The sequence below is a fragment of the Argentina silus genome (genome assembly GCF_951799395.1).
Source record: "Argentina silus genome assembly, chromosome: X".
NCBI classification, from domain to species: domain Eukaryota; kingdom Metazoa; phylum Chordata; class Actinopteri; order Argentiniformes; family Argentinidae; genus Argentina; species Argentina silus.
The window spans coordinates 24,066,473-24,092,929 of NC_139653.1; the positions used below are offsets into that span (position 1 = coordinate 24,066,473).

The 26,457-nt window shown below is 41.5% G+C and overlaps 1 protein-coding gene across 1 annotated transcript in view; it reads right to left on the minus strand.

The window, feature by feature from the left end:
• si (sucrase-isomaltase) overlaps positions 1 to 26,457 on the minus strand; it is a gene marked incomplete at both ends in the record, with an annotated part of 68,353 nt that overhangs the window by 23,637 nt on the left and 18,259 nt on the right. The window contains 14 exons of the mRNA XM_083694639.1: positions 1,278 to 1,451; positions 3,355 to 3,404; positions 3,644 to 3,732; positions 3,870 to 3,994; positions 12,031 to 12,087; positions 14,416 to 14,500; positions 14,670 to 14,824; positions 15,420 to 15,536; positions 16,373 to 16,544; positions 20,830 to 20,947; positions 21,253 to 21,337; positions 21,459 to 21,572; positions 24,766 to 24,885; positions 25,282 to 25,413. Of these exons, the coding sequence (XP_083550765.1) occupies positions 1,278 to 1,451; positions 3,355 to 3,404; positions 3,644 to 3,732; positions 3,870 to 3,994; positions 12,031 to 12,087; positions 14,416 to 14,500; positions 14,670 to 14,824; positions 15,420 to 15,536; positions 16,373 to 16,544; positions 20,830 to 20,947; positions 21,253 to 21,337; positions 21,459 to 21,572; positions 24,766 to 24,885; positions 25,282 to 25,413 (1,593 nt within the window). The remainder of the gene's footprint in view (positions 1 to 1,277; positions 1,452 to 3,354; positions 3,405 to 3,643; positions 3,733 to 3,869; positions 3,995 to 12,030; positions 12,088 to 14,415; positions 14,501 to 14,669; positions 14,825 to 15,419; positions 15,537 to 16,372; positions 16,545 to 20,829; positions 20,948 to 21,252; positions 21,338 to 21,458; positions 21,573 to 24,765; positions 24,886 to 25,281; positions 25,414 to 26,457) is intronic.

The window sequence follows — 26,457 nt, forward strand, 5'->3', positions numbered from 1 at the left end:
ACATCGTTATCATAGCAAGGGCAACTCTTTGAGCAACGTCACTATGACTATCTCCCTAACTTTCACATAACGTAGCTAGCTATAGTCCTAGATGACTAGGCGAAAACTACGCATGCATGGTGGTAGCTGTATTGATAACGTTGTTAGGTATGGATAAAACGAAAATAGTTGTAATCACACCCAAACCACATACTGTTTACTAAACCTTTTTGTTTATTGATTTGATCTCAGCGAATATTGTAGCCAAGCTCTGATCGATCCATCCATTCACGTCTTCAAACGCGGCAGCATATTCAACAGCTGTGACACAGCCTCACAGGTAGTCAGCAGCCAGCAGTAGCGTGGTTGTTGCTTAATCTGCAGTTTAGTTAGAACGTTCACGACTAGTTAGACTAGCATTAATCAAAACAGTTTGCAAAACAGTCAGCATTTTGGTCTTCACCATAAATCGTCTATGGGCACGTGAATGCAATATAAATATTTATTACTATTACCTACAAACCTAACTCGGTCTTGATGCAATGCTCTGGGACATTTCCTTATGGGTATATACCGGGAATGTGTAGACATTGGCACGGTGAGCAGACATACGAAATGGCATAAAAATCGGTGGTCAAACGGAGTAATTAGCCATGGTGATTTGGCATTTTCAATGGTAGGCATAACAAAGCCCTAACTAATCAAGTAATCCCTTGGGGGAGCTGTTAGCGGGTTGACAAACTGTAGGATATTTACAGTATACAGTGTATGGGCATGCATACATCACAGAACATATGGGGGATATCCTATTCAAGGCCTTCTGAAAGTGATATCACAAGGATACCTCTGTTTAGTTAGCCCTCTTATCCTTCCTTTTTAAACCAGTACAAGGGATTAATGCATGTCAAAGTAATTTGACATGTGTGTTTGAGTGTGTTGCCATTGTCATCCCAGATGGACCTTGAGCATACATGCCCGCACGCACACACACACACACACACACACACACACACACACACACACACACACACACACACACAGTGTCTATTGCTCTGTTGTCCCTAATGGAAAAAAATGGCATCCATCTCCTACGCTTTGAGAGTAACCTTGCAATTTTAATGCCACTTCCCTGGCCATATTGAAATTAATGAATCTCTCAGTCAGTCAGTTAAATGTGGGATTTCATCCAGCCCTCCTACCCTTGTACTGTGCAGGAAGGGAAATATGCTAAGGGGTTGGGGGGAGGAAATGTGAATATTGTTAACGTCACTATTGTGAATATTGTAATGTGAAGATACCTTCTTGGCAGTGTCATATTGTATGTTCCCAGCAGGCAGTTGTGTGATGTTGTTGCCGTGGGTTACCGAGACATCTATGGGCGGGTGTGACATCCCCAATATGGTGATGTTCTCAAATGCCAGGTTGTTAGGATCACTGTACCCAGCATGCTTCACCTGCATGGTCAACACACCCTGGAGAGAGAAGGAAATAATGCCTGTAGTGTATAAAGGCAATATAAAAACCATATGAAGAGTGGATGTTACAGTCAGAGAGGCAGTATTGTACTGTATGGAGTATAGATTTAAACCTTTAAAGGGTAAGTTTGTGTGTGTGTGTATATATATATATATATATATATATATATATATATATATATATATATATATATATATATATATTTATTTATTTAAATGCATACCCTTTTTTTAACTGCAAAGCTCACGGTTTAGCAATGTTTTAAATAAGAAATTGTGAGTCTAACAAAATGGAATATAACATTGCGGAAAACGTTTGGATATTCACAATTTTATGTGTACAACATCTCAACACCGGCATCAATATAATGGGAGATGAAGTATTTCAATGATTTTTGAGCTTTTGTTCACAGTTGCATGATTTACTCAATTACTTCCACTGTAGCCTTATGAGGGGTTTCGCTGGTGCCAGTAAGTTTCTTAAAACCAAGCTAATTCACCCAAAAAGTGTCTGTACCCTTCTACAACATCCCGTTTACACACAAAAAACGTATCCTTCAAGCCTAATTTATAACTTCCGCGTCCGCGTGTCCACAAGGAAAATATTGTGCAATAGCGGATGTCTGCGGATGGGTCCGTGTGGAGATACGTGCACGTCCCCGAAAAGTGTCTGTTCTGATGTCTGCATGGATTTCCATTGTTTTGGCTAAAGTCACATCATAGATCAGTGTAGATGTCCTTAAAAAGTATAAACGCAAACCCCTACAGATGGAGCCAAATATATTGCGTGACGATGAGGCAATCGTGCACACGTCATTGGTGCCTCTGTGGAGCGTCGCAGTGAATTGAGGCTTGGGCCAATGTTCTTGCAATGACCGAGTTTGTAGGCCTATCCCACAAACTTGAAATTCAAATGTGAACATTCAGTTAATTTTTCGGCAGCATGGGACATAACAAAGAAGACGTTGTATTCCCTTTTTTGGCAGTCCGCTTTTCTGTAATATTCTGCCTTATCGTGATTTGTGCTCATGCCATTTTGTCTGTCTGGGCTATTATTGTCAGGGATTGGAGATTGGATTAGTTTTGCAATGTATACTATAAAATAATAATAATAATATATCAAATGTAGACTATATAGGATAGCACCTTTATAAGACCCAAAGATGCTTTACTACAGAAGTAAATGGTACTATTAAATTCTCATATGAGATTTCATCAATACTGTAGGTGTCTTATTTGCCTTATTAAGGGCAGAAGCATTTGTGAAATAGACATAAATTTCCTTGATACTGCAATATCACACTTTAATTTTACACTTGATCTGGAACTCTTCTGACATTGTTTCTGGCAACACAGGGATATATATTTCATTGTTATGGCTATAATAAGAAATGAACATTTCATTAGGGATTTCAACCATCTCAGGCACAGATTTGATTCATTTAGGGTACTGTAACTGCATGATAGCCGATTACAGAACAATACAGAATGTTGTGCATATGCATCGATCCATTATTTGGTCAAAGTCAAGTGATGGGGGAGTTGTCACAGGTAGGCTACCCATTTATTTACGTCCCTCTTACTCCTTAATATCTCTACTACCAATAGTAACCTGCACTCTGGCAGATATCACACTGGTTAGCCTGAATCATTGAATCGGCTCTTTTTGGTGAACCTTTGGAATCGAGTCACAAATCTGAAGAGCTGTTTGTGTACAAGCAATCAAGATGTGTTCGGCTATGGTGCTAAGGGGAATACATAGGGAATACATGTAACCATATAGTGTGTTTGGGTTTCAGTCTTGTGTAGCTTTTTCTTGGATCTTTGTTACCTACCTGGTCTCTTGGCTTGCCTTCTCTTAACTATAATGGGAGAGGGCATAAAAATATGCAAAACTTACATCACCGACAGAGAACTGATACCGGATGTGGTTGCCAGATTGTACAGTATCTGAGAAGGAGAAGAGAAGGTCAAGTTTAAATATAACTTAATAGCTAAAAGTTAATTATATCCTATGCAGTGATGTTTACCTTCATAAAGTAAAGTCATCGACCTCTAGACCCAACATTATGAATGTTAGTGATGTGTGTGACATGTAATGCCATTAACTCTGTAAAAGGCACAGATGCAACAGACTGCCACACACACACAAACACACACACACACACACACACACACAAACATAATACCTCGAGAGTCTCCGTCATCCCAGAATAGCTCGCCTTCTGCTTGGTTGTTGTCATCAAGAGCTACAATCAGACCCATGGGATTACGCCGACTGGGGGAACACAAACACGCACACAGACACACACATATGGCTTTTATAAATTGCTAAACAAGAGAGGAAACTGAGTGCTTTAAAGTGCTCAGAGTAAAATGTTAGAAATTGCAGTGTGTGTGTGTGTGTGTGTGTACCTGTGGGTGGTTGTGACTGCAGGTCTCTGAGTAGGAAGAATAGCACCTCCTCTGATATGTAAACCAAGCTTGTCTGCAGGCAAGTACATCTCAACCTCCTGTTTTCGATCAGTCACTCGCTCCATCTGATTGGTCAACAGGAAAAACGTTGAACATGTTTGTAGTGAAGTGTCAACCATATATCATGAAGTCTCATCAAGTGATCTGTTTTTATTGTACAGATACATATATTGTTTTCATATCAGTGTCAACCTCTCATAATATAAAATACATATTTTTTTTCCAATAAGATCTTTGACAAAGGCCAACTCACTCCAATATTCCAACACACAACTATGACTGACACTGACACAGTATTTTTGGTTCGTAACAGTGTTTCTATAGTAAACATTTTTGTTGGCGGTTATAGTGTGTGCCTATTCTATAATTAAATCAAATAATCTTGTGAGCATGCTCACGGGCATACACACGTGCACGCATGCACACACACACACACACACACACACACACACACACAACTCAACACACTTCGTAGCTATAAAGAGAGAAATTACTCTTTTCTCATTCAGAGACATGTACACTGAAATTGAGTTACAGTGTGGGTATGTTTGTGTGTGTGGGGGGGGGGTTCACTGGAGTGTCTGCAGTATAAGCAATTTCAGATCTTATCGCCTCCTCATTGTTGCCCTTAAGGAGTGTTACATTCCTCCCTTTTCCTCCCCCTGTCCTCCTCCTAATTTTTTCTCTTCTCTCGTTTTCTTCTCTTTCTCTCCTCTCCTCTCCTCTCTCCCTCTTTACTTCCCCACTCCCTACCTTCATCTCCTGTACTTAACTAAGCATGCATGTCTTTTCAGGTCCCCACTCCCACATCCACCCTCATGTCATCCTCACATCCCACTAATCACAGGGGACCAACCAGGACAAGGGCCAGGAGCAGGGGACCAATCTAATCACCCATCTGATCATAGGTTCTTTACACTGCCGCATGACACACAAATAAGGTCCCACATGAACTCAACTCCTTTTATCTCTCTGACAGGATGATTGTCTCTCTCTCTCGCACGCTCTCTCGCTCTTCCTTGGATCTGTCTTTTTAGCACTCTCTCACAGACACACAGCAATTACCTGGGACTGAACATATCGCTTTAAAGGTATATTCATGCATGTACTTCCCTGTACAGTAGGTCAGTGTTTAATATATGAATTTGTCAACGATGGTAGAGCATGGTTACCATGACAGCGGTAGTGAGTCCATTTACCTTTTTCTTGGGACTATTACACCTTGGCAAAACAACCACCAGGGGTAATCTTTGAGCAATTCAAATGGATAGGCTTACTGTACTTCAGTGACACATGCATTGAAGTCGTTAATATTCTAGGAAGATCTCAGCATACTGTCTCTGAGATAACTATATTATCATATACAAAATGATATGTACATAATGTGATTATAATCAAAGTGAATAATTAATTTTCATACTAAACAGAGGTGTTTATTCTCACAGAAATCGTATTGCATTTGTCTCCTTTACCAACGTAATTTGCAGGCTACTACATAACCACAGTTAATTTCTAAATTAAGATTACATGCATTGCAGAGAGGTGTGAGAGTGTCTGCAATTATAATATTTGGTTTTCAGGGTTGGTATTGAGAAAGGGTAACCTGCCTGTGGGGGGACATGCAGCGTTCGGCCTGTAGAGGGAGCTACAGGACCGTGGCCAGGGTTACGTCAGTGAGGCTCCGTTGCACACCTGTTGCAAATGAAGCCTCGTTGACTAGATGGTTTAAGATGTGTGTGCCTCGGCGTTCGAGAGGAAGGACGTCGACTGGAAAGTCGCCGAGTGTTTTGAGGATAGATCGGCAACTGAAAATTTGCCGAGGTTTTGGAGGGCTGAAAAGCCAAATTATTACTGACTTTATGAATAAACGGGACCTTTCCCTCACTACACCACTGCGTCTGCCTCTGTGTACAATGGACATTGTTACACTGCCATACCCAAATGACCCATCTTCGCTAGACAGCTGCACCGTTGTTTTGTATGAATTCTCAGAAATTTTAGCAAGATCCAACCCTGGAGTCCTGTCAGATTTGAGCTAAATCAAAGTTCTACAGCAGTTGCAGGTTAACGCACCCCAGCACGTGGAGATAGTCAGGTGACCAAATGCACACAGAACAAAGTCATGTAAAATGTAGCTTATTGCATGAAATGGAAATTACCAAGATGTGTGTTTGAATGACCGATATATTCAAGTTTTGTTAGCGTTTCCTATCATTTTGAAAAGAGAAATGCTCATGATGTACTCTTGTGTTTTCAATGTTGTAGTAGAAACATCTTCTCATCCAAAGCCACTTCACGGATCTGCATGAAATTTGGCATACACGATCTATGGGTAAAGGTCCCTTCAAGCAAAATGCTTCATTCGATTATCCAAGACAACATATAAGCCACAAACTCGGAATAGCACCACCCTGTAGTCAAGCACAACCATACTCTATGGGGTTAGGTGTATACGTACCCCTGACCATCTGTGCCAAATGTCATGACTCTGTCAACGAGATCAAGAGATATACAAAAGTTGCATCCATCATGCAAAGTTTGAAGTTCAACCATCATGCAAAGTTGCATCCACCTGGGATCCACCTTTCCATGTAAAACATATTGGAATTTTTCATGAACAGTTACAGAAGAAGTAGAATCATAATAGCCAATGCTAACAAACACAATAGGGCTTTGTGTAGCTTTGCTGCTTAGACCTCTAATTATATTAATGACCAAAATGTGGTTTTAAGTGAGAAGTTATGGCTTGTCAAAAGCCGCAAAAGACAGGAAATTCAAAATGATCACCACCACCCATAAATTCACCTATGCACGAACAAGGTTTTCCAGCACACAGCTTTCATACATGCTATAGTGCTGTATATTGGTCTACTGTACTTTTAACAACATGTACTCACCAGTGGACAGGTTTCTTAGGATTCAAAGCTTCTCTCAAACAGCCTAATTCATACTCTTCAGAGTGAAAATACAAACCCATAGAGGTCAGGCTGCCTACAGAAGAATATGCAGGTCAGTGTTCCATTGAAAAGGTCTGTAAATGGAAGCAAATTACTCCAACTTCATTGGATGGTGCTTCATCATACAGTCAGACAAACATGTACAAAAATACCCTTAAATAGAAGCTGACAATCTATACTTTATCCTCGTAGTAATTGTTTTATTTAAAATCCAGACTTTTGGAGTATAGTGCCAAAAGACAAAACATGCTTTACTGTCCCATTACTGACACAGGGCACGGTATTCAGACTCATTTTTATATAGGAAAGAAATATCTGTGGTGTCTAAAAAGGCCCATATTGTGTCCCACAGTTCATTTGCACCCTGGTCCAACTCCCCAAGGGTGGTTGCAGCCTTTTCCATACTCAGCAGATTTAAAAAGTCCTCTATCCACCTGTCCCTTGAAAAGCAGGTAGGTTTCCTTACTTTCCAGTTTATTAGAATGATTATTTTAGCTGAGAGATACCCTATTGCAATGATTTGTTGTATCTTTTTACTCTGTATGTTCTTAGCCTTGCCCCCCCAACAAACAAGTAACAGGACATAAGCAAATACCAACACTTAGAATCTCTGAGAATGGATCAGTTATCCCAGCCCAAAAGGACCTGACTGCTGGACAGTGCTACAACATGTATATGAGGGTGCTATCATCTAGCACTGCATGACATCCAATGGGGATGTTTGAGGTGGTCTTTTGTGGACAGATTCAAAAAGAAAAATGAGTTGTCATTCAATTAAAATTATTATTTTACTTCAGAAAATGAAATCAATGTACCATCCCTTAAGTCCAGCATGGTGTTTAGTCTGTCTTTGTGAAGATACATTAGATAAAGGAATCCCCCCGCTGTAGAGTTGTTCCATAACGGACAAGAAGGGCGAGAGACTCCTACTTTTCTATGCAGTATCAATCCCACTGAAACCCCAAATCCTGACACCTATCTCGCATGAACATTCCTAACTTTATTCTGTAATCCATAGGTTGCATTATCAAAGCCTTATTCATGTCAAATTACCGCTAAAACATTTCCCCCATGCTGTTGCGTGTTGCTGCGCATATGATATCAGATGTGGTGATATGAGAGAATGCATGATGACTACAACAAACAGTATGAGAGTAGATAAGGATATTTGAAAAACACAAGTTGGTCCGCATTAAGATTGATAGGTTGATATTTGAACAATTTCTACTCTCCACCTCGCTGTAATTCATGAGCTGATCTTCTAAACAACTGTTTGGCCAAATACAGAGATGTTGGCCAAATATAGATAGAGATATTCTCTTGTGCAATGAGTTAATCTATTAAATCCCCAAAACTATGTTTTAAGTAACATTTTATAAGATTTTATAGGTGAAAAATACAGGAAATCCATCCTATGTACTGACAAAGTTTTCCGGCACACTCAGCTTTGACTCCTGCTACAGTATATAACAGCTTGTTTGTCTAAACAACATACACTCACCACTGAGCAGGTTGTTTTGGATTCTTCTCTCTTGCATGAATTTCACACTGTACATTATATGAACTTGAGTGAATATTAAAAACTGCTTCTGCTTATGTTTTAAACCTTTTAAACAAACTTTAATTTTAGCCAGTGTGTTACAGGCAGTGCTAAGTGAGTCTACTTCGTTACACTGTGGTAGTGCTCTCGCATTAGGAGGGTGGCCCAGGTTCAGTGTCAGCTAGAGTTGTGTGTTACTGTCCCTGTTCACCACAACATCTTTATACCAGCACAGTGCTGCTATCATAACTGATCCAAGTAATCATGGTCTTAGATAATTAGCCTGGTTGATGAGTAAATAGGGAACATACACTCACCGGCCACTTCATTAGGTACACCTTGCTAGTACCGGGTTGGACCCCCTTTTGCCTTCAGAACTGCCTTAATTCTTTGTGGCATAGATTCAACAAGGTGCCGGAAACATTCCTCAGAGATTTTAGTCCATATTGACATGATAGCATCACGCAGTTGCTGCAGATTTGTCGGCTGCACATCCATGATGCGAATCTCCCGTTCCACCACATCCCAAAGGTGCTCTATTGGATTGAGATCTGGTGACTGTGGAGGCCATTGGAGTACAGTGAACTCATTGTCATGTTCAAGAAACCAGTTTGAGATGATGTGAGCTTTGTGACATGGCGCATTATCCTGCTGGATGTAGCCATCAGAAGATGGGTACACTGTGGTCATAAAGGGATGGACATGGTCAGCAACAATACTCAGGTAGGCTGTGGTGTTTAAACGATGCTCAATTGGTACTAAGGGGCCCAAAGTGTGCCAAGAAAATATCCCCCACACCATTACACCACCACCACCAGCCTTAACCGTTGATACAAGGCAGGATGGATCCATGCTTTCATGTTGTTTACGCCAAATTCTGACCCTGAATGTCACAAGAGAAATCGAAACTCATCAGATCAGGCAACGTTTTTCCAATCTTCTATTGTCCAATTTTGGTGAGCCTGTGCGAATCGTAGCCTCAGTTTCCTGTTCTTAGCTGACAGGAGTGGCACCCGGTGTGGTCTTCTGCTGCTGTAGCCCATCTGCTTCAAGGTTCGACGTGTTGTGCATTCAGAGATGGTCTTCTGCATACCTTGGTTGTAACGAGTGGTTATTTGAGTTACTGTTGCCTTTTTCTATCATCTCGAACGAGTCTGGCCATTCTCCTCTGACCTCTGGCATCAACAAGGCATTTTCGCAGAGAGAACTGCCGCTCACTGGATATTTTCTCTTTTTCGGACCATTCTCTGTAAACTCTAGAGATGGTTGTAAGTGAAAATCCCAGTAGATCAGCAGTTTCTGAAATACTCAGACCAGCCCATCTGGCACCAACAACCATGCCACGTTCAAAGTCACTTAAATCACCTTTCTTCCCCATTCTGATACTCGGTTTGAACTTCAACAGGTCATCTTGACCATGTCTACATGCCTAAATGCATTGAGTTGCTGCCATGTGATTGGCTGATTAGATATTTGCGTTACCGAGCAGTTGAACAGGTGTACCTAATAAAGTGGCCGGTGAGTGCATATGACCACAGCTCAATTGAGACATTTGTGGTGCTGGGACATATACAACTATTGAGAAGCCTTTGGAAGTGTGTCTGTTTTTCTCCTGATGATTAATGTTCCTGTATTGACATCATACCAGTTCCATCTGTCTCGCAACAATGATTATGTTCTGTCAATTAAAATAAGCAACACAAATACAAAATATTCAAGAGTTATATTATATTGCTGCTGTGTGTAGCAAATCCAGTGTTGTGTTAACCTATGTGGTTATTTTTACCTTCCTTGCAACAAAGATGGTAATGTTACCATTAGAATGTAGGCCCTATAACCTAGGCCTATACCAAATGCATACCTAGGCTATTCTTCTAAAAGCAGTCCACTATAAGGTCCTCTCTGAAGATTTAAGTATTCTGTAGGCTGAGAGAAGGTGAATCCTAAAAAACCTGCCCAGTAGTGAGAGTATGTACTGTACTGTAGCAGGAGTCAAAGCTGAGTGTGTTGGAAAACCTTGTCAGTGCATAGGATATAGATTTTTGGAGCTCAATTGAATTTCCTGTCTTTTCCGGATAAAAAATCATATATGTCACTTATGTTTTCTGTATTAATTTTTTTATTTTTTATTTTAACCCGGAAGGTCTGATATTATGTTGATACTCAATTAATGTGCATAGTTACTTGTTATATGCCAAATGAGAATTTCACATTGATAGTGATTATTTCAATAACATTTTGTGGCAGTCTGATCATCCACTAAATTGTAAATGGTATATTTTATTCACAAAAACACACAAAAATGCACTGTGAAAGCATAGTATTAGAATAACTCATGTAGTTTTTTGTTGACAAACTCTGTGGTTTCTAATAATGATTCATCCCAAACCTTCCCATGACAAATGTGTGGTACATTCCGCTCTCACAAGTGTCAACAATCCTGCATCTGCTCAAACTGCTGTGACACCGATAAAAGTTAGAAGAGCATCTGATCTGTCTCTGAAATGCATGAATATAACTAGTCATGTTAACTGGTTTGGGCCTAACACCGCCCCTCAGCTGTGACTTTATTCACAATAAATCACAGACTCGAGTGCCTTATTGTTTTTATACAATGGTTACAAAATTGTGACAAGAAAACAATACATTCATTTTGTGATAGGTTGTGGTGTTTTCTGCCCTGTGCTCAGAAATATAGTTCTCAAAACTACTACTGTTGTCAAGGTAATGTGATAAACACATTTTCGTAATTGGAGTTTTTGCACAGGGATATAACTGTGACATATGGTAAAACGCGTCTTAGCTGTTATTTCATCATGGAATGAAGCACAGCTTCATTGTTATTCGTCTCTCAGCCAATCACAATGGTCAAACCGTTGTATAATGGTAAATAATATGGTAAATAAAATCCTATTATGTGCCTCTTTATGCCGAATAACTCAATTAACATCCTATGACAAGCCTTTCTGCACAAGTAGCTACAGTAATGATGGTCTTGCGGCAGCAGCAGTGGCAGACGGAGAGCAATGAGGCATAACTTCTGAAATGTACTTCAGAGAAATGATGATAGGCAAAACCGTTTTTTCAATGCAAAGTGCAAGCAATCTTATATATTGAGACACGCAGCCATGCGTCTCAATAATGTCGCTGAATAAGCGAGGCTCTGCAATTACTAACTATTCTCTCACTCTCTTTTGTGATTATTTTGTTACAAGGGAACACAAATGTCAGCGCTGTCAATGTTGTAATGTAATTTCCACCACAGAGGGATGGATCTTTTCAAAATCCTTCGCAGCTCTTGCCTCCACCTTGTGGTGGCTTTCGGCAGCATTTCACACGTCTTCACAACTACTATCTGCCGCAGCAGTGGCATTGAGGTAGCTCACCGTTAGGATGACAACATCCATATTTTAAACCTATTGTAGTTCCCCAGGACTATTCAGGACTAATAACATAAGGACAAATATACAAGGAGAGATAAGTAAGACTGTTGGGACATTTCTACAGTCAATAGGTTGGGTCTGAATGAGGGAAGCAGTGAATGCAGAAGCAGTGAATGGTTGACAGGAAACAGTTAACAGTAAGCAGGAAAAACGAAGCTCACCGTCTCGTAGTCGTACCACACAGCATCTGGGAGGTAAGCTTTGATCCTCTCCATCCCCTGTAAAAAAAATCAAACAATCACAAATCAGCTGAACACATCATTCAACTATGAAGTAACCAATCAACCAACAGTATGCACAAAACGTGTTAACACCATCTTACATGAATAAACCAATCATAGACCAGTGATGGAAAACTAAGAACACATGATAGAAATGTGAATGTTGACATGAATAAGCTGATTGTATACCCTGTCTATCTAGTTTTCACAAGACATTTGAACGAAACGTATATGGCTTCAAAGTTGAATCTGGAATCAATCAAAGGCATTTGTAACAGGTTATGGTGAAGGCAGCATCAAGCGATGGACGAAGGGCGACAGTCTTTGATGATTCTAGGGGACAGAGAGGAGTGATCAATAAAAGAGGGGCCATTCTTTGATAGTGCTTACTCTACTCACTGTCAATCTCACAGGAGCGAACAGAGTGAAAAAGAACAGAGAGAAATAAAGAATAGAGGGAGAGAACCTCATGTCCTTTTCAAAAAAGGCGTGTCTTGAGTATAGACCACTCTCATCTTTCAGTTTAAAGCTATCACTCTCTCTCTCTCTCTCTCTCTCTCTGTTTCACCGGCATGTCCAATTTCATGTTCCACAGTGCCCTGTCTTTAGGGATCTGAGAGCGAGGCCATGAAAGAAAGCAAAGAAAGGGGGAATGGAGGAAGAAGAAGGAGAAGAAGAAAAAGAAGATGAAGAAGACAAGGGTTGCCAAACAATGGAATAAATAGGAATTAAGGATTGCATATATAAACATGCAGTGGTTTTACACACACTATTGTTTTACTTTGTAGTAAGTAGTGAGTAGTGTAACCAAACCAAGTAACCCAGTAAACAAATCTAAATCTTGGGCTCTCCCTTTGAGGTGATTTGTTAGGTAGGTAAACTATCAGTTTGAGAACATAATATAATGTATTTAGTGTGACTTATGGAAAATTCCATTCATTTTCCCCTCATATATCACTTATCATCTGCAGTCCAATTCAATTCCCTTTCTCCATCACAGTAGACCCTTAGACGTTCTCCTGGTGAGGGATGGATGCTATCTTGCACCTCTTTACCTGGTGTCTGATTCCTTCATATGAGGTATCAGTCAAAATCATGAGTAATGCACAAGGATTGCTAGCATTAGCGTAAGTGCTAAAATGATTGAATGAGACAGAGTGGGCATCTGTCCTCATTTGGAGAGATGAGACATGTGCACAAGTAGGATCTGATCTAAACAAGTAGGATCTTTCATAAAGGTAGGATACAATGTTAGATTGCTCCGACTAGATACGATGAGAGAAAGAGAGAGAAAAGAGATAGGAGCGAGAGAGAGAGAAAGAGAGTGAGATATGAGATCACAGGGGTCTGAGAGAGTGGCTGATTAAGAGAATGCAGATGCAATGAGGGAGCCTGCTTTTGATGAAGGGATGAACAAAGAAAAAAGAGAGTAATGGGAGGAGGAGAGAAGAGGGAGAGGAGGAAAGGAGGTATGGGGGTGGACTCAAGGGGACATCATCTGCTTAGTCTATCCAAGCACCATCCAAATCAAGGTGAAGATCTCCTCTGATCTGAAAGTTAGACCCAATACATCATTAGAGAAAGAGGGAGAGTGGAGGTAAGCTGTAGAAAAAGAGAGACATAGAAAGAGAGAGACAGGGAAATAGACAGGCAGAGAGAGAGAGAGAAAGAGAGAGAGAGTGGGGGGGTATGAGAAAAAAGGGGGAGATGTTTCGGTAAGCTTTAAGCATGCAGAATACTATGTGCTGTTAATAAACTCCTTTGGCAAAACTTGACGTGTGTAACTCATTGTGTGTCAAATATGCATTGATGTTATTGGGAGGTTTATTATTTAGTGCCCTACCAGTGAAGTAGGTTGAAATTGTGACTCACACTATTATAATCTCAAGCTCAGGGGTGACAGCCTTGAAACCTTCTTTTCCTCTGCTTGCATAAGAAACTTTTCACAATTACACCCTGATTAAACTTATTACATCCCTAGCCCCACTTTGAATGCATTTCACTCTGCTTTTCTCTAATTCGTGAGAGGCCATTCTAAATTGCTTATTAATCAGGCCACTTTAACATGACCGCAATCTATCTACACACACACACACACACACACACAGACAAACCATCTATCTGCACTTCTAATCTGCCAGTAATGAGGTCAGTGCTCTCATTAGAGCTGAGAGAAAAGAGGGGGAATATGAAAGAGAAGAAGGAGGGAGGAGATGGAGGGCAGAGGAAAATTAAATCCCATGTCATGCTTTCGTCACAAGGGAGTTCAAATTGTGTGTGTACGTGTGTGTGTGTGTGTGTGTGTGTGTGTGTGTGTGTACTGACCGGGTCCAGTACAGGTGTAATTAGGAGGTGCTTTCCCCAGAGGAACTGCCGGTCCACTGTCCAGGTAACACTGTCAGAATAGAACCTGGGAAAGAGAGAGAGATCAGATCAGATCAGAGGTAGAGGTAGTGTAGGTATCAGGGGTAGGTCTTCAGTTTCACTGTCACTAGGTTTTGTATCATTAGGAATGGACATATTTTGACGAGACAAAAAAACAAGCATCACATTTAAGGTATCATAATGATATGACTCACTCATGCATGACAGGCCTTACAACAGTCTCCCCACTGGTGTGGGCCCTGTAGAAGAGTGTGTAGAGGTAAGGGAGCAGGCTGTAACGGATGCTCAGGTAATGTCTGGAGCTCTCCACCAGTGCTGATTGAGGACCAAACACAGCAGGGTCCTGGGGCTAAAGAGAGGAGAGGTGTGTGTGTGTGTGTGTGTGGGGGGGGGGGGGACAAAAGTAGGAGAGAATAAAAACCAGACCAGACGTGAGTGAAGGAGAGAAAAAGAGGGAGAGAAAAGAAATACGTTTTAATCCCATAATTGTGCAGTCTGAGTGGATGATTAGCTGTTGAAGGGCCCTACTCTTCTTATCTGGCTAATCATTTATGCCCTGTGTGTGTGTGTGTACCTGTGCGTGTGTGCATGCAGTCTCAAGAGATTAATCTCAGGTCATTAGGTAAGTGTGTGTGTGTGTGTGTGTGTGTGTGTGTGTGTGTGTGTGTGTGTGTGTGTGTGTGTGTGTGTGTGTGTGTGTGGACTTTGGCCTGTGTAGCCTTCTGATGAGAGAAGTGATTAGGGCAAAGCAAAGGTCACACATTAGACGTCTCATTTAGTGTGAATCTCTCTTTCTATTCATCATTATTTCCAGTCTGTCAGCACATAGCATATTGCTCTCTCTCTCTCTCTCTCTCTCTCTTTCTCTCTTTCTTGTCTCTTCAAAGATTGTATTTCTTTTTTCAAAATGATCTCATAAGAAATGGAACTGTTATAAAACATACAGCGTAGCCTTGTGCATTATGGTTCCGGCTGAAGGGATAGAACGCTCCAACCTGCATCCAACGGCGACACAGCTCTTCGGATGTGTCATCAAAGAAACCACAAATATCTGCCCCGATCTGACAACAGAAAAACATACCACAAGACAGTCAGTCAGTGCAACACTAACAGAAACCAATACACTGAGACATGCACACAAACAGTGCCCTGCATAAGTAATGGGACAGTTAAGTATTTTTTCTTCCTTAGACCCTATACTCCAAAAGTTTGGATTTGAAATCAAATAATTCTATATTTGGGAGTGTTTGTGTACATATACCCATTATTTGTCCTAAATTGCATATGGTGCCCATGAAAGAGACAACAGCCAATGGCCGGTCCTGGGAGAGCAGTGTGTTACTGTTCCTATTGTTTACCAGGGCACTAGAACATGCTCCATGGGAGGGAATAAATCCAAATCTCATTTCTCGGGTACTCAGAGTATGTGTGTGTGTGTGTGTGTGTGTGTGTGTGTGTGTGTGTGTGCAGTGAAGAAACCTCTCCAACAGGACCAGAGTAACATAGCTGAATAAAAGTGTGTGTGTGTGTGTGTGTGTGTGTGTGTGTGTGTGTGTGTGTGTGTGTGACTGTTCTATCTGAGACCAGGTTCTTTTCAGCCATTTTAGAATATCTCATCATAATATATAAAATATCTCCCTCTTTTTAACCTGCCTCTGTGTTTTGTGTGTGCCATCGGGACTGCCCTTTAGGTTTACAAAAAAATAAAATGATATATATATATATATATATATATATATATATACACATAAAGATTCACAAATCAATGAAAATTGAGTTATGAATTATAAAACACTCAACCAATCAACCAATTAATCTATCAAACACCAGATGAGTTAGTGGATATGAAATAGATGGATGAAAAAACCAAAAGAGCTTAATAAAGTACTGTACTCACATAGGGGACTCCAAACAGGCCAAACTCCAGCATGCCTGGGATGGCCCATTTGATGTCGTTCCAGTTGGCTGCGTTGTCACCCAGCCAGTGACCCGAGTATTTACCCACACCAGGGAAGGAGGAACGGGTGAGCATCAGGGTCCGGTTACCCACAAACACACGCTTCAGAGCACTGCATTGGAAGAGAGAGAGAGAGGGGGGGTGGGGGGGGTTACAGTTTCTCATAGCTACATATATCCTTTTTTGGTCGGCAAAAAAGTTTGAATTGCATTGGCCAGACAAGGAGACTACCAGAGTGGGTCAGTGAATTGAGACCTTGAGTGTGTGTGTGTGTGTATGTGTGTGTGTGTGTGTGTGTGTGTGTGTGTGTGTGTGTGTGTGTGTGTGTGTGTGTGTGTGTGTGTGTGTGTGTGTGTGTGTTTGTGTGCTCGTGCATGTGTGTGTGTGTGTGCTTGTCAGTGTGTGCTTGTCAGTGTGTGTGTGTGTGTCAGGCCTCAGGCATAAGAGACATAAGAGTCTATTTTAACCCTTTGTCCATTGACCGAGCCCAAGGCTACGTTTGTAATGAGGCAGAATGCATCCAAACAGAAATAGAGCTCATCTCAGAAAGTATAGGAGGTTACTCAATTCTAGTCAGCACTTCAGTCTAGTACATGACAGACCCAATGACCTATGTTCTGACTCTCCAAAATAACTTCTGATGCGTATAAATGTCTGATGATAAAAGTATGGGTTCATACTGCTGTGACTGTCTTAGTCCTGTACGAAACGTGGCTGAACAAATCTGTTATTAATCTATAGGCTATATATCTATAAGTCTATAGGCTTGGCTGGTTATAATATGTATTTATGTGACCGTGTACGCAAGGGAGGAGGTATAGCCATTTGGTATCTATCTAAACCAAAGCATTTTGAGTTTGTTGCCTTGAAAGTGCACTTATCGAAAGCTCTGAACTTTTCGAAAAGCTGTGATTTAATAGGTTGCTATAGACCTCCATCTGCAAAAGTAGAATCCTTGGAATCTCTGGCTGAACTACTGTGTGGCTGGGGGAAAAAAATTAAATGGTGTAATGGGTGATTTCCTGGGATTGGTTATCTCCTAACTCTGAGGCCATAAAAGGGCTGTGCAATACACTGAATTTTACTCAATTGATAAATGCAGTCACATGACCCAACCCAAAAGACTTCTCCAAGTCAACACTTATTGATGTTATTTTTAACTAACAATCTGCACAAGTACTCTGTATTTTCCCAAACGATTTAAGTGATCATTATGCAGTTGCATACATTAGAGACACCAAAATCACTCAAGTGCCCCCCTGGTTCATATTCAAACAACATATTAAGCTGTTCTGTGAGCAGGCATTGCTGTATGGACTTTACACATGCGACTGGTATAGAATGTAGCTTATTCCGGACATTGAGGAGCCATTCTCTTATTTTCATTTTCTGTTTTTTACTATGAATGTTTGCAGGTCAGTCTTCTCTGTGTGAGCTAACAGAATTAGTTAAAATAAGTACTTTGCTGGTTTAGTAGAGACGTAGGTCTGGATAAAAAAAAAAAAAGTACTTAAACTTAAAACATTGGGAAACTGATCCCTGATCCACAATCGAAACACACAAAGGGCCAATGCCAGAAAGGGTAACTCCTAAGATGAATGCCAGTCATTCAGGGCACAGAGAAAGAAATGCACCTTTTTAGTACATACAGTGGGGGAAATAATTATTTGATCCCCTGCTGATTTTGTTAGTTTGCCCGATTACAAAGAAATGAGCGGTCTATAATTTTTATGGTACTTTTATTTTAACAAATAGAGACAGAATATCAACAAAGAAGTCCAGAAAAAACACATTATATAAAGTTATAAATTCATTTGCATTTGATCGAAGGAAATAAGTATTTGATCCCCAAGCAAAACATGACTTAGTACTTGGTGGAGAAACCCTTGCTGGCAAGCACAGAAGTCAGACGTTTCTTATAGTTGGTCACCAGGTTTGCACACATCTCAGGAGGGATTTTGGTCCACTCCTCTTTACAGATCCTCTCCAAATCCTGAAGGTTTCAAGGCTTTTGCTTGGCAACTCGAAGCTTCAGCTCCCTCCACAAATTTTCTATAGGATTAAGGTCTGGAGACTAGCTAGGCCACTCCATGACCTTAGTGTGCTTCTTCTTGAGCCACTCCTTTGTTGCCTTGGCTGTATGTTTTGGGTCATTGTCATGCTGGAAGACCCATCCACGACCCATCCTCAGTGCTCTGGCTGAGGGAAGGAGGTTCTCGTCCAAGATCTTATGGTACATGGCCCCGTCCATTGGCCCCTCAATGCAGTGAAGTCGTCCTGTACCCTTAGCAGAGAAACAACCCCAAAGCATAATGTTTCCACCTCCGTGTTTGACGGTGGGGATGGTGTTCTTGGGATTGTAGCATTCAGCATTTCTCTCCCTCCAAACACGAAGAGTCGAATTTATGCCAAAGAGTTCAATTTTGGTCTCATCTGACCACATCACCTTCTCCCAAGCCTTCTCTGAATCATTTAGGTGTTCATTGGCAAACTTCAGATGGGCCTGTACATGTGCCTTCTTGAGCAGGGGGACCTTGTGGGCACTGCAGGATTTCAATCCGTTACGGTTTAGTGTGTTACCAATGGTTTTCTTGGTGACTGTGGTCCCAGCTGCCTTGAGATCATTACCAAGCTCCTCCCGTGTAGTTCTGGGCTGATCCCTCACCCTTCTCATGATCATCCTTACCCCACGAGGCAAGATCTTGCATGGAGCTCCAGGCCGAGGGCGATTGATGGTTATTTTGTATTTCTTCCATTTTCTAATAATTGCACCAACAGTTGTCTCCTTCTCACCAAGCTTCTTGCTGATGGTCTTGTAGCCCATTCCAGCCTTGTGCAGGTCTACAACTCTTACCCTGATGTCCTTTGAATGTTCTTTGGTCTTGCCCATGGTGGTGGAGAGGTTGGAATGGAAGAGATTGATTCTATTGACAGGTGTCTTTTATACCCATAACAAGCAGAGATTAGGAGTACTTTTCCTAAAGTGACAGGACTAATCTGTGTGCCTCATGGGCATATAACCGGTCTGTATGAGCCAGAATTCTTGCTGGTTTGTAGGGGATCAAATACTTATTTCCTTCGATCAAATGCAAATTAATTTTATATAACTTTATATAATGTGTTTTTTCTGGACTTCTTTGTTGATATTCTGTCTCTATTTGTTAAAATAAAAGTACCATAAAAATTATAGACCGCTCATTTCTTTGTAATCGGGCAAACTAACAAAATCAGCAGGGGATCAAATAATTATTTCCCCCACTGTAAATGCAAATCAAGCTTCTATTACAAATCAAGGAAAACCTCTACAACCCGATGAAATTATAGAAAACCATTAAGTCCATGAATTCTAACACAAATTCCTCTGGTCTCCCTGAAATTTACCTCAAATTCAATAGACACGACGGACAAGAATAAACTGCTTAACATGTTTACTGAGCATATTGCTCAGGCTAAGGCTATTTCATTTAGCAGAGATTGCTTCAGAAGTTGTAAATGCACGATAGGCCGGACGAATTTAACCCTTCTTTTTTTTTTTAAGTTGGTGCAAAGATCATTGGTGCTCCTCACTCATATATTGAATCTTTCATTGGCGAGTAATACAATTCCAAAGGTCTGGAAAGCAGCCTACATCACTACTTTACATAAGGGCAGAGACCTGTCCCAGTTGGATAACTATTGTCCCATATATAAACTATCTGTGATTGCAAATGTTTTGGAAAACCTGGTAAACACACAGTTGAAAGGTTTGCTTTATAATGACTTGTTAATTCAACACTCATATCAATAGTTATGCAATATCGCATGAGATTACAGTCCTTAATGCTCGTTCTTGCCTATACATTTCAAGTGACTATACCTTTGCCAAAAATGAATATTTTTCTTAGAAAATTTACTCTGGCATTTCTGGACATCTTATGAGCATTTTGCATCCATTGAACTTCAGAAACTCACCACTCACAAGACTCTTTCAGAGGAGTGGAATTTCTGTGTTTACAGACGTGTGATTTTCCTTTTGTGAATTGATTGTGTACAGACATTTTACCAGGTGTTTAAAGACATTGTTCCCAATATGCATTTCACATAATGCACCTTCATTCTGGAACACGCTTTAAAATATTTGAAAGTTAGAGAAGCTATTGTCCTTGCCTGTATTCTAGTCTCTGATAAACAAAAATGTTCCTGATAGCTGTTTTAATCCTCAAATTCATTGCTAACACTTGTCTTTTATGTGTATTTGTATATTTGTAACATTGCATGTACATGCTGTACTTGCCAGGTTGCCCTCGCCTTTCTAACCTCAGTGGGTTTTACCTGGATTAAATAGAGGATTAAATAGAAAAAGAAAAAGAGACTTATCAATTATGATTTCTGTAATAATAATACAATTCTGTACTCACACTTCAGTGGCAAGCACCATAGAGTATCCATAGAGACTGTGCACATCGTAGTGGTTTCCCCAGCTCTGCTTAGAGTCCATACATAGAGTCTTACTGTACATCACCTCATCCAGAATCCCTACAGATAGAAGTGGGATGAAGGAGAGAAGAAGAAAAAGGGGGGAGAGAAATTGGGAGGAGAGAGTGATGTGTGTGTGTGTGTGTGTGTGTGTGTGTGTGTGTGTGTGTGTGTGCGTGGGGGGGGGGGGGGGGGGTATTGTTGTTTTCGATGATGTTCATTTTCAAACTGTGAGCTCAAAAATGGATAGTTTATTTCTTCACTTTATTCAATAACAAGGTTTCCTCTATTTGCCATTAATTTCTGATTGAGGTATGAAAACAAACTATATTTGTGGGTTGAATGACGTGTGTAACCATTCTTACTGGGTGTGAATGGAGGGTAGTTGAGGTTGTTGTCCGCACATCCTTTTGTTGATCCTTTCTTGAAGTTTGCTACCTCATTCATGTCCTGCAACACAACCAGGAGAGAGTTCAGGTCATTCTGTTATATTAGATGAGGGCCAACCAGAAATACTGCATTTCTATCTAATTCTCATCTCTAGTTCTCAAACTGGTAAGAGTAGACTTACGATCCACAGACCATCGTGTTCTATTTCCCTATAGAACCTCTCGTACTCATCAGCCCACCACTCGATACATCCATCGTTGGTATAGTCAGGAAACACTGTCTCACCTGGCCATACCTAGACACAGAGAGGAAGGGTGATAATGCTGATGATGACACTGAAGCAGATGATGATGATGATGATGACTATGTGTGTGTGTGTGTGTGTGTGTGTGTGTGTGTGTGTGTGTGTGTTTGTGTGTGTGTGGCAGTCTGGATCTGACCTTGTATGACAGGGTAGTAGAGATTAAATCTCATGGTTTTTCCACTCCCTTCAGTAACACACTCTGGCTTTACTTATTATTCCACCGTTTGCAACTTTGCAACCAGGAACAGAGAGGGGTCATGAATTATGCTTGTGACATACTTAACAGACACAGCAGTATACACACACACACACACACACAATATTAGGATTTACCTCTCAGATTAATAGGGCCACCTTTTTGCCATATTGTGAGGCCTTCAGGGTCAGGGTTAATTGATTGTTCACAGTAGTTTTCCTCTTTCTCTTATACTGCCTTTTCCCCATATCCTCTCCCCTCTTTCTTTCTATCTTTCTTCCAGTAACCCCCCTCTCTTACTATTTCTCCCCCAGGCACCTCTCTCTCCCGTTGTCCCTCTTATAACTTGTCTTGTTTTTGTCTGCTAACTGACATGAAAAAAGAGATGACATCTAACAAACACTAAACGTACTTCCTCTCTGACTCGGCACCCAGGAGTAGCTTTTATTATTATCTTTAAAAGCAATTAGCCCCCTTAATAGTCTTATTAAAACCAGCCTGTCCTTGCATGTCCCCACTATTGCTATTATATCATCCCTACCATCTGTGCCTACCTCATCCATAATCATGAGCAGAACATGCACACACAAACAAACATTCACAGACACACATATAAACTCAAAGACACATGGGCTGGAAGTAAGCACTGTCTTTGATGCAGAACATTTTGAGACTAAACACTAATGTGAAATAGATGTATATGTTTGACCCGTTATAAAACCATAAAAAAGCGATTAGTGTGGGGCTAGGCTTAATCGTGTGGGTAATCAAAAGCTTTTCCATAGCCCATGTAATACGTGGCTTATCTCGCTCAAGAGCTTCACACGCTCGCTGTATAGTTGAGTCTGGGATTCAAAACTAGAGGTTAAAAAAATAACCCATGTTCTCTGAAAGAGATGAGGGAGACGCATCATACCACCCCTTCAGGCCTGGTACAGGCCGGTGACGCTTGCAGGCCTGCCTACTGCCTGTTCTATATTGTATGTAGGACCTAACAAGCTGGGGTCTCCAGTAATTAGGACATTGTGCACCACAGAGGGCATGGTCACATCCAGGCTGTAAAACCTTTGAAAGGTATGTGGAGAAGCCCACAGAGGGTTGCATTCCAAAGTCTCAACAATGGCCCCCACAGTCCAACGGGAGAGGCACTGTGTAGACAGGGCCCTACCCTTGGCAAAGTTCGCAAAGCAGACAAACAACTGAACACAAACCCTGAATGATGCAGTCCTGGCCATGTAAACACGCAGAACGCGTACAGAACAGAAGGGGTTCCCTTGTGCTCCGGATAGGAGAAGGTTGGTGAATGGAAATGCAGTAGTACTTGGAGAGACACTGGGGAGACGGGGGTGCAGGCCTTCCAAGTCTAGGTTGGATCTTTCATTGGCCATACACATAGATCCATCAGCTCGGGATGAGGGTGGAACAATTGGCCCTGCGCTTGGGAGTCCAAGGGTGCATGTAGAGTAGCTGAGTGATTTGACCTCCATGGTTTCCCAGGCCAATTTGGGGCTTTCAGGAGTAAGAACAAACTGATCGCTATCACTCTGTCGAGCATGGGAGGGATTAGGCCCACTGGAAGGAATGCATACAGGCACACGCAAGGCCACTGATGGGCGAGTGCCTATTTTTTGCATTTTCCAGTGATGCAAACAGATCAATGGTTGCCACACCGTAGCATATCCAAACCTCTTGGACATAGTCACAAACAAAAGTGTTCGCTGCTCCACGTCAATAACCTCTGTGACAAGAGTTGGACAGAGCATGGACAGAGCGTGTTCCTCCTTGGTGATTGACGTATGTACTGTGGATGTATTGTCTGTTCTGACCAGGACATGATGTTCCTGCAGGAACAGGAGAAAGTGCTTGAGTCCCAGCCAGGACTTACTGGACATAAGGGGACCTGAGCAATGCTGCTTATGCCAGAGAGTGGTCAGGTACTGGAAACTCACAGAGTCTCATAAGCCCCCACACCTGGTGCTAGGTGCAGTTTTTCCTGCTCCTTTTCCCAGGCCCCATTGATGGAGTAAGATTGCTGAGGGTCTTTAGACTGAGGTTACTGGTCTGGACGCTGGTCTGGTGGCTGGACTGGAGAGAGCGACCTCGGAATCTTGAAGGTGGGGGGAGGAAGCCTCATGGTCATGACCTGGTTGGTGAAGGGCCTCTTCAATGAATGTGGGTGGTCCTTAAGGTAGACCTACTTGTCTTTCTTTCATTCATTTCAACTTGACCCTGGACATTAGGTCATCCAGGACTACCCTGAACAGCCCAGCTGTATCAACGCATGTCCTGGGCTCCCTGTTGGAAATGCCGGATAACCAGTCCAGCCAGAGCTCTCTGTCCCACCATGGGAACACCCTTCCAACAGACTGGGCTCCCTTGTCCTTGGCGTCAAAGATGTTGCGCACCAACTCCAAGTAGACTGACACAACCGCACCAGCATTCACCTCACTGGCCGCCTGCGGTTGTAGGTGTAGAAACCAATGTGGTCCAAGCTCCTGGGCACGGCAGAGGCACCAGCCTTAAGGTTTAGAAAATTGGCCACCCAGCCTTCTCTTCTTGGTGGGCTTTGTAGTGGTTTGACCCACTCATTGTAGATAGTCTGGTTTAAATGTCAAGCTAAACCACAGGATTCCTGTAGAGACAACCTAACACCCCAGGAGAATCATAGGATTCTCAGTAGAACAGTTAAGTTAAGTTGTAGCTAGCTACGAGATCACACTATAGTATGCATCACAGTCAGCGAGTGAATAGTGGAAAGGATAAAATGGGGCGCTTGCTAGGTTGTATATATAGGATGCGGAGAAGACGGAACTATCTGCCTGCAAGCGTCACCGATTGTATTGGGGACTTCAAACACATACATGCATACAGGCACGCACACACACAAACACACACACACACACACACACACACACACACACACACATACACACACACACACACACACACACACACACACACACACACACACACACACACACAGCCCACCTCTCCCAGTAGGGGTGTCTTTCCATCAGCCTCATTGACCCAGGCATTCTTCTGTGTACCACGATCATATGATTCATATGAAGCACCATTCACCCTCTTACTAGTGGCTACAGCTGGGTCCTGTGGGAAAAAAAACAACCATTGGATCACATAGAAGATTTACATGATACAGTAGGGTTTAGAATAACCTTTAGTAAACGATGAATTAATTATGAATTAATCAATTATGAATAAATTATGAATATTATAACATACATAGCAATAGAGGCAGAACAGTCAAAGTGGGGCTTGAACTGTAGTTACATTTTAAGTACACTTTAAGTACTCAAATGCCATAGAGGTAAGGACTTCTTCACAGAGACTATAGCCCACTTGCATACAAACCAGCTAACAGATAACCAGAAAATAATTTCAATCTACGATGATGTTCATCAGAAGTCAAATTGACCTTCATTGGTATCATACAGTATACAGAAACACTAGACAAATACTAAAAGTCTGGCATTTGTTTCTTACCAATATGAGGATGTACCGCTGTCCATTTTTGTGCAGGTAATCAGCAAACTGAGGGAGGTCTCTGAACTTGACAGCATCATAGGTGAAGTCCTTCTTGTCCTCCATGTAGTCTATGTCAGTGTACTGGATATCCTGTGGTGGAAGGAGAAATCACTGGAATCAAATTGCTTCAAATAATTCAAATATTGGTAGAACGCAAATACATTCCCTTAGCATAACTATGATCAAATCAATCAGGCTTAGGCATTACATTCGTAATGTTACCAGTTGTCATTCTTTAAATATTTTGTGCTGCTTTACTTTTTGTTTACAGCCACAGATACTGTTAGCATATTCGACATGACTTGTATTCTCCTCACATATTAGCATCTAAGCTTTCCTAATATACATCCTCTTAAATGTTAGTATATCAGCATCACTTAAAGGCATCCACTCGAACGTTAGCCCGCTGGCATGCCTTGGAGGTTCAGACCTTGATGTGAGTACTTGCGACTTGGCTAATGTGTTCCGGAACCTTGGGAGGATTTTAGAGTGTTAGCACATTCTGTTTTTGGTCTGGGCCTTGATTCTCTTGCCTGGCAATCCCTCTCCATATCGCCGTAACAGATGGTTCACAGCTTCTGCCAGTTCCTTCCCTAATGTTAATCAGTTCCAGACGTATTAGTATAATGTGATAATGCCCTCTGTGGTCTATCTGATCGCTATCAAATATGTCCCTCAATATATCTTGAGAGAAACCAGCTGCATTCTAATGTCTTAGGGGGAGTCTATGGATGGGATTATTAGGAACATACAACAGCGTTTGTTTTCATAAAATACCACTTTTCTGTGTGTTTGTGATTGATTGTGTCAGAACTGTGGTTTCTTAATTATCTTGGAAGTTCAGTAGGAGCTCATGAGTTCACACAAGTTCAATAGTAGCATGCTTCCCCAACTGTCACACTCATTTTCCCTTTAAGTCAAAGACCAGGTTATTTTCCACATGCTGCCTGTTGACCTGTGGCATGGACTTGATATCACATGTCTTTAGCTGCTAAAGTGGAATTGGTGGACAATGATTGCTAGATTGTGATAGGTGGATTACATTCCTTAGCCTTTCACTAACAGTGTGGGATCAGTTGATAACATCCTCCCGTTTGTGGCATAGAATGTGCATTTCTGGAAACTAACATGGGT